General features: G+C 35.6%; 1 protein-coding gene across 1 annotated transcript in view; it reads right to left on the minus strand.

Moving 5' to 3' along the window:
* SUPT3H (SPT3 homolog, SAGA and STAGA complex component) overlaps positions 1-9,727 on the minus strand; it is a 70,808-nt gene that overhangs the window by 46,116 nt on the left and 14,965 nt on the right. The window contains exon 2 of the mRNA XM_029283404.1: positions 1,138-1,224. Coding sequence (XP_029139237.1) covers positions 1,138-1,197 — 60 coding nt within the window. The 5' untranslated portion in view covers positions 1,198-1,224. The remainder of the gene's footprint in view (positions 1-1,137; positions 1,225-9,727) is intronic.

The following is a 9,727-nucleotide window of genomic DNA, read 5'->3' on the forward strand; positions in this document are numbered from 1 at the left end:
ACATTTCTTTCCTCTGATTTTACACTTCTAAAAATGCTTGTATGTGTTACTTTTTTTTTCTTTTTGAAAAGCTACTGTACCTCTAGATCTCCTGTATTTTGGTGAAAGGTCTTACAGACAATTTCCCTTTATAACTTTGATTATAATGGTCTCTTATTTGCCTTAATAAACTCAGCTTCAATCATTTTAAACTAAATGAGTTGGAGTGGGGCAAGAGAGGGAGAGAGAAAGAGCATAAAGCAGTAAATATTTAGGGGAAGTAATGAGTCAGAGGGCAGAGCTGTGTTGCTATGTTCCCACAAAATCAACCTCTTTGGAAAGTTGACATTATTTTCATACAACTTTCATATATCTCAAATGGAAAAAAAAATCATTTTTCAATTTGCAAAACTTGAAGCATATGACCCTGAGGTGGAGCTGGGGTGTCTGGCTTTTCCATGAAGGAAACTCTTGACTCATTCTTTCTTCCACTGGCTGAACTCAGGGTACTCTAGAAGTTTCATGGACCAACCTATCCTGTGAGGCTGATCTTAATTTTTCTACAGTAGTCAATTTCTAAACAGTTTGACAATCCTAAAAAAAACATTGTCCAGCTTGATTTTCTCTGGGTATTATGTAGCGTGCACCAAATTCTTGGCATATCCCACCTCCCGTTCTTTGGACTAAAATCATTACTCTGCTCCCTTCTATACACAGACACAGAAACATATTTAGAACCGTAATTTCAGCTATTGAGAAAAAAGGTTTAGCCATAAAAGTTTGTTGTTATACCATTATTACAGGTTTCAGTGGGAATTTTGAAAGTTAAGCAGTTTATACTTTTTACTAATATCTTTTAAGATTTTTCAACTCCACTTGCAATTATACCTTCCTTCTAAAGTAAGTAGGATAAATGACATTGCAAAACACAATTACAAACAGTTGGAGCATATATTACAAATATGGGGTGGGAATGAAATAACTATTTTTGTCCTTTTCAGTATAAAGAGTAGGAGAAGGGGCTTTTGGATATAGGAGGGGCAATTGTATTTTATTGGTATGATGGTGACTGAATTGTAATTTTTGAAGTTTCATGTTGGGTAACTAGAGAAAAACTAATTCACGGATTATAGCATCAGTTAATTTATACTATTGTACCTTATCTTTGCGCATCAAAAAAATGAGATCTTCTGCAGAGATTACTCTAGCACCTCTCATCTGAGACACTTCAGAGGCTTGTTGCAACTGTGAATAAAAAACCAAGATTAGAACTGATATGGCCATGTGATATTTTGTAGAACTATACTTATTTAAAGTAGCCTTAGCAGTATAGGGGGGGGAAACCCTCACAATGCAGATATATGACACATCAACTAAATTTAGAATTTAAGGTAATTTTAAATATCAGCAGAATTACAATCTGTACCCTCACCAGCCAGTTTAAGATTTTCATTTTGCTGAATTTATCTTGACAATTGCTATTTCAATCAATCTTTTCTAAATCAACCTGGAATATAAAGACGGTTAAGCCTGATGAACATCTGGAGGAGAATTTCAGAAAATTCCAGTGCTGTTGGCTAGGTTGAAAATAAGGCAAACCAACCTACATACAGTAGGTCCTGTTGCTGAGAAACGGACCCATGAAGTCATTAGGAGTTGAACTCAACTTGAATGAGGTATTACTTTTTATGGTAAAAAGACTTTATATATTATCTTACAAGTGACATTTCTTTTATGAGGATAATTAAAGGCTCAAAACCAAATGTAACATGATGCTACATTATCTATAAATGCAATTCCTTTATACGCTTCCATTCCAAGCTTAATCTCCTACGGTAATATTCATCCTTTAAAACTTTTTGTATTGCCTGAATATTAGGATAGGTATAGCTGCTAATATGCATTACTATGTTAGATCCCTAAGGTTTTTTTTCTCAAATCCTTTTTCATTAAGCCAAAAACCTGCTGGACCAGCATATTAATATATATAAAACATTCTTTAGAGTTTAGTATGTATTCACTCTGCTGAACCCAAAATTTTCAGTACCATACTCATTCCAACAATGTATCAATTACTTAGATTAAACAAGACCAGTAATCTATATTAACTCTGTCAAGCTACGAGGGCAATTCAGAAATAAACCTCCGTTTGGTTATTAATGACAAACACTCGCAAATACAGAACTTTTATTATACACATTAGAAAACTACAACATTACATTAATTTTTGATATAATTGCCATTCAATTTGAGGCATGTCATGTCTTACAGGGTTTGAAATTCCTTAGTAATAGTCACTCGGCACCAAATCTGGGCTAGGGGGGGGGAACAAAAACATCCCAATGGAACTGCTTCAAAAGTTCTTGGGTGTGTCTGGCGGTGTGGGGGCGAGCATTATCATGAACCAACACCACACTGGAAGTGGTGCCATAGAAAATCCTGCCAAATGTGAAGATGCCAAAGGAGTACTGCTAGTGAAGTTCATGGAGTGTGGTTCGACCATCAATTCAGACGTCTACTGTGAAACGTTATGAAAACTCAGATGAGCCATTCATAACAAGCATCAGGACATGCTGCCTTCCGGTGTGGTGTTGGTTTGCGATAATGCTCACCCACACACCACTAGGTGCACCCAAGAACTTTTAAAGCAGTTCCGTTGGGATGTTTTTGATCACTCCCCCAAAGCCCAGATTTGGCGCAGAGCAACTACTACTTGTAAGACGATATGACAAGTGCCTCAATTTGAATGGCGATTATGTCAAAAAGTAATGTAATGTTTTCTAATGTGTATAATAAAAGTTCTGTATCTGCGAGTGTCTGTCATTGATAAACAAATGGAGATTTATTTCCGAATTGCCCTTGTATATTGACTCTGAGATGAAAAATTGCAAAGTAGGTACTCTTTACAATTCAAACTACTGGTTCTGTTTTAAATCTTGCAGCAAGGTACCCAGGAGGAGGAGGAGGAGGAGGAGGAGGAGGAGGAGGAGGAGGAGGAGGAGGAGAATAGCAACTGTATGTATGTTGTGCCAGTTTCTAATTTGTTTCTATCTCACAGACAGAGATAGAAATAGCTGCTGCTGCAGTGTTTAGGACCTAATCTGATGTTTGCCTATTATATTTTTTCTTGTTGGTTATTTTAGTTTTCTTTTCTGGTTAGCAATGGCAGGTGGTATGACAAGCATCGAACAACTTAGTGATGGCTGGTATTGATCATTAGTGGGAAGAAGCCAACTGTTGTAAACTGGTAATTCTTCACCATAATCATTCTACGGTAAGAATCTTGTCCAGAAACTGATACTGATGCTCTAGCTCTTCTTATTCAGTTGTCTTTCAGTGGAAGATGATTTCATTATAGATTGTAGTGTTCCATTTCAAACTTCTATGAATGGATTAGAAAAGGGTCAGTGGAAGGGATTAAGTGATAGCCCTGGTTTATACTAAAATTTTATACTAATCTACTATGAACAAAGGAAACAAAACTAATAGAGCCATCATGCATATTGATCCTTGGTACCCAGAACGAAAATTTGAACTTCCTTCGGATTTAAGACACATGTCAAGAACTGGTGTTTATAAGATTTATGTAAAACAGTAAGCACTGAAAAATGTTACAAAAAATCTACTGCTAAACTAAGGTTCTGTAGCTCTTTCTATTTTACTTCTAGGTTTCCTAATGCATGAATTTGGTGGTAATTTCTACACTGACATTTATTTTCCTAGTTCTGCCATCTTTTTCCTCTTTACTTAAATGAACTTTGCCTGGTTATGAAGAAGTCCGTATTGACATAACTCTAGCTAGCAATTGCATACTTTTTTGTTTGTATTCTCAGAAATATGTCATAATGATACCACTAGACTTTTTAGCACTCTAGCAAAATAAAGTTGTTTGTACAAGTAAAGAAAATTATTTTTTTTAAAATAATTAATACTCAAAATTACTACATACAGTATATAGAAAAATATATAAACATATAGTTTCTGGAAGCCCTGGAGTGTGATAGATGCAGGGCAAAGAATTAGAAAAATACCTTACATTGTTTTTTCATTTGAAATATAAGATAACAAAGCTTACATTTATAAATGCACACACGCACATACATCTGAGAACAGATGGAAGAAATTTTAACTTTCATATGCCATATTAGCAATAGTTTTACTCTGTAATATTGGCTGAAGAAGGATATTATTAATGTGAGATTTAATGTTGCTTCTCCTGTAATTTGAAATAGGACTATTCAGCAGTTAAAACAGTAGCTGTTTCTAATATGCAGGGGGGAGGTAGTTTTTACTTTTGGCAAGTATTCAGCAGGAAAAAGATTTTGTCAATAAATCATAATATTGGACTGCATTCCCCCCCCAACTCTAATCACATGCACACAAAATGTGAACTGTAACTGGTAGGCACAACACAAAACATACTGCTTTAAAAAGCTTCACGTTTTTTTCTTTGAAATGCTCAGGAGGGCTTTTGCAGTTACAAAGACAAGAGAATTTTCAGGAATTCAGAAGTCATAGTAACATAATCTGACTTAAAACTGAACTGGAAAATATAAGAATGTGAAAAATGATAGTTCTATTTTTTTGGCAGAGGAAAGTAGCTTCTTATACTGATTAGTTTAAGGAGACACAAGGTACTTATGTTTCCAGCATAAAATACAGAAAAGCTGGGTAACATTATAATACAAAGAACGGGATGAATACCTTATTGGTGTAATTTGGATGAACTCAGTGGACTTATATCAAGGCATGCATTTACTCAATATATTTAATAACTGCTTAGAAAATTGATGTTAGTGTGCTGTTAATATAATACATCTTTTTCAAATTTTGTATGGACTTAGAGAATTTTTTGAACAAAACAGCTAATGTTATGTCAGCCTCTATTGAATAGAAGACAATTTTAACAGAATAGAGCCACAATCCAGTAATAACCTAAATTAATGATTGACCATTACTTCAAGCTAATATGATTATATCCAAGTTTACTAACCAATTCCATTAAAATAAATAAATAAAAACCAGCAGTTAAATGATCTAAAGACACTTAAATTACTCTTAGACATGAAATAGAAACAAAATGCACTACAAAGGTATAATATCTACTTGATGAAAATGATTGATGATGCTTTTAAATCAATAAAGGCAACTCGGAGGATGCAGATGGCTAATATGTATACCTATTTAATACTGAAAAAATGAAATACCAATCAAGGATCAACTATTCTGTCTTGAAATTTATTTGCTCCTCTTCCAGGATGCTGTTCTGTACCAGTCAGTTTAAAAGATTAGATGATATTACAGAGATTTTGTGGGAAATAGGAAACTAAAAGAACACTTTTATTTGCAATTTTTTTTAGCATAGCCAAAGAGCAGGATGTAACCTCATTTTCTTACATAAGAAAGAAGATCATTCTTAGTTCTGAAATGTTTCAAACCAACCCATCTCCCAAAATTAAGCAAATTTACATCAGTTTTTTTAATAGTGAAAATGTATAGCATACGGAACAAAGTACTTACTGTTACAAACCTAAATGTTGAAAATTTGTCTGTATTGTCAGATATAAAAAGATTTCAGAGCAGCGTTCCTCAACCTCAACAACTTTAAGAACTTTAACTCTCAGGATTCCTCAGTTTGCATGTGTCATACCTGCCCCGGTCTGATCCCTTAGGGAAGAAAAACTCTCAACTCCATTTGATTGAAGCGAAAGGTACTTTTAGCAAGAGTTGCTGACTGCAAGTAGAGTCAGGCGGAATCTAAAGTTCCCACACATCAATACAAAACTAACCCCTTGGTTACCCCAGCCCTCCCCCCATGGTCCATCAATGTATAGCCAATCCGGCACCGCCAAGATGTTTTGGGAAGGGCTGAGGTGTTTAGGCTGGTGAAATTCCATTCTCAGGTCAACAGCCTTGACAATGTCAGGCACGAACCAGATTCTAAAATGCTCTGTTCTTCCTCAACTGTCAATCCCCCCTCCCAATTTCCCACCATAGAGGTATACAGTTTTATTGTCCATTTGTTCCCCTCACCCTTCCCCAGTTTACTAATGGCAGGACACCAGTGAGACCTTAAGCCGAAGGTGGTGGATCTGGCAGCATGTTAAAGTACAAACATCTTAAAGTTACTGAGGGTTGAGAAACGCTGCGTTAGAGTGTAACTCAAAGTTACATGCATATTGGTCTGTATGTAGTTAAACAGACATGTAGCTCAATGAAAGAACTCCAACTGAAAAAAAAAACTATTAGGAAATAGAACAGTTTCATCTGCTTTCTGGATTAAAACAATCATTTCTAATTACAATATAGTCCAAGATAGTTTAAAACAATAAGGAAGGAAACCACCTGACTATATCTTTATTAGGTTTGCTTAGAACATAAAAATAAACACAAGACCTCAGATTGCAACTTTATGTTATTATTATGTCTAAATTATGAAATTTTTGTCAAAATGAATAAAAATGTGAACAACACCTGCACGACATCATTTTGACCAAGAGCTCCTTGTGGATTTTTTTCTATTTTGTATGTAAGAAAGAAAACATAAGCCATCCTAAGACTTTGAAGACATGATTGAAGCATAACATTTCAGGCTCTAATCACAATTTTTAAAATCAGTGAAGAATTGGAAAAAAGGGTTGCAATCATTATTATATTTTTGAGTTCAATCCAATGATGTTATCCAATAACATCAAAATGGATTCTCCTTCCAGTACTCCAAAATTGCTCCAGAGTAAGGATATGCAAAACATTTTAACGTTTTATCAGCAGTTTTGATTGTTTGGAGCAATTTTACTATGTACTATTTAGCCTTTCTGAGCATTATGATTATGATTTGGAGGTGTCTGATTGCTACTATTGGATTGTTGACTTGTGGCATTTGATTGAGTGACTTGTTTGTAGTCTTTCTCCGGACTAGACAGTCCAAGCAGCCAGGAATGGCCATGTTGCTGTTGGCTAAGACAGGATGGGCAAATAGAAGAGGGAAACACTGAAGGAAAAGCAGAAGTGAAGTTAATGGCCATACAGTAGAACCTTGTTTGCACTTACACATTTATCAGGCCAAATATTTATGCATATTTATAGATTTACATCCTACTGAAAAGAAATGTAGTTTACAGCAATTTACTTACACAAATAAAACTAAAAAAGCTGAAAAAACAAAATATATTTTTGTTTTAGTCTATTGTAATGTATTTTATCACACCTCTTCTGTTGTATTATTGTATTTCTGTAAGTGTATACCATTTATTTCACCAATAAAATATTTACTTAAAATTGGAATTAAAACACCATAGAATAAAATCCAAGTCAATATAAAATAAATAACAAATAATATTAATAGGATAATAAAACATCAGAAAGGATAACCATTGTGTCAGCCCTAAAGTATATGGCAGCAAAGTATAACTTGAAGGCTCTCCAGAAGTGTTTCTGTTTAACCACCTTCCAGGAGAACTCATGGGAAAGTGAAAGCTGGGCTTCTGGGCACCAGAAGTTCTTGGCGGGGGGGGGACCTGGATAAGCCTCTCTCTGAGACCTCACTCATATCTATGGAGAACATTGCAGAGGATTGGCCAGTATCATCTGGAAAAGGCAGTCTTTTTTTTTCTTTCAAATTTTTATTAAGTAAACATTTAAAAACAGGTTGAACACTGTGTGTCTTTTCTGGCTGTTATTTTGCCATACATACTATACCATATACCATATATCTTCCTAGTCATTGATCTTTTATACCATTTACATATTGCATTTTTATACTATTTACATATTTATATATTTACATACATATTTACGTCTATTTATAACATAACTTCCATTTTCATTCTTATTTCATATTCTTTCTGATCTCTATCTTACGCTCACTTTGAGGTTGGAAATCTACGCTTTCTTTTTTCTAGATGAGCTTTCTCTTTTCTGACTTTTTCTCCTCGAGTCTAACCAATAGTACATCTTATCCCAAACTTCGTAATACTCTGTTTCATCCTTGTCTTTAATTTCTAAGAATAATCTATCCATCTCTGCACATATCAATTTTTTTTTAATTAGTTCACTCTCCACTGGGGAATTTCCATTTTTCCAGTTCTGGGCATACACCAACCTTGTTGCTGTTATGATATGCAACACTAGATATGTCTCTCCTTTGTTAAACTTCCCATTTATCATTCCCAGTAAAAACAATTCTGGTCTATCTATCTTCAGTCCCAACATTTCCTCCAACCAATCTTTATTAGCCGCCAAAATTCTTTGGCTTTGGAACACGTCCACCACATATGATAATAAGTGCCTAACACTTTCTTGCACTTCCAACATTGTGGTGATATATCTTTTCTCATCTTTGCCAATCTTGTTGGGGAGAAGTGCCACCTGTAAAACATTTTTGTACAGATTCTCTTTATATGAGGTAGCCAAGGTTAACTTTCTATTTCTTTCCCATAACATTTGCCATTTGCCTGCATAAAGAACTCTCTGACAAATTGAAAGATAAAAAGGACAAGTATAGAAAGTGGAAAGAGGGGTACATAACTAAGTCAGAATATCAGCAAATAGCCCGAGCCTGCAAAGATGAAGTGAGGAAAGCCAAGGCTCAAAATGAACTAAGGCTTGCGACCAAAGTCAAAAATAACAAAAAAAAGCTTCTTTCAACATGTAAAAAACAAGAAAAAAGTGAAGGAAATGATTGGTCCATTAGTGGGTGAAAGTGGCAAGAAGGTGACAAGCAACAGGGAGAAAGCGGAACTATTTAACTTGTTTTTTGCATCTGTCTTTACACAAAGGGAAAAAACAGACCAACCTATCAAAAATAGTGCCATAAAAAACAGAATAGAAACACAAGTTAAGATAGGCAAGAAAATAATAAGTGAGCACCTGTCCAGCCTAGACGAGTTCAAATCGCCAGGACCAGATGGATTACACCCCAAGGTTCTCAAGGAACTAGCAAATGTGATCTCAGAACCACTGAACTATATTTTTCAAAGATCCTGGAGCACAGGGGAACTACCAGAGGACTGGAAAAGAACTGATGTAGTTCCCATCTTCAAAAAAGGAAAAAAAATGGACCCAGGAAATTACAGACCTACAGACCCAGGAAATTACAGACCTCAATACCTGGGAAGATCCTGGAAAAGATAATCAAACAACGAATCAATGAACACCTAGAGGCAAACAAAGTCATTACTAAAAGCCAACATGGGTATGTCAAAAATAGATCATGCCAGACAAATCTTATTGCATTCTTTGGCCAAGTGACAAAATTAGTGGATGAGAGGAATGCTGTGGACATAATTTACTTGGACTTCAGTAAGGCATTTGATAAAGTACATCACAACCTACTACTTGACAAGATAGAAAAATGTGGGGTAGACAGCATCACCACCAGATGGATTCGTAGCTGGCTGACCGGCCGTACTCAGTGAGTGGTCCTCAATGGAACCGCATCTACATGGAGGGAAGTGTGTAGTGGGGTGCCCCAAGCCTCTGTTCTGGGCCCAGTGCTCTTCAACATCTTCATCAACGATTTGGACGAGGGGATAGATGGGGAACTCATCAAATTTGCAGACGAGACCAAGCTGGCAGGAATAGCCAACACTCCAGAAGACAGGCTTAAGATACAGAAGGATCTGGACAGACTTGAACACTGGGCACTATCTAACAAAATGAAATTCAATGGTGAAAAAAGCAAGGTTCTACATTTAGGCAAGAAAAACCAAATGCACAAGTACAGCATAGGTGGCACCTTGCTCAATAG

The sequence above is a fragment of the Protobothrops mucrosquamatus genome, unplaced genomic scaffold (genome assembly GCF_001527695.2).
Source record: "Protobothrops mucrosquamatus isolate PMUCROS unplaced genomic scaffold, P.Mucros_1.0 scaffold78, whole genome shotgun sequence".
Lineage (NCBI taxonomy): Eukaryota > Metazoa > Chordata > Lepidosauria > Squamata > Viperidae > Protobothrops > Protobothrops mucrosquamatus.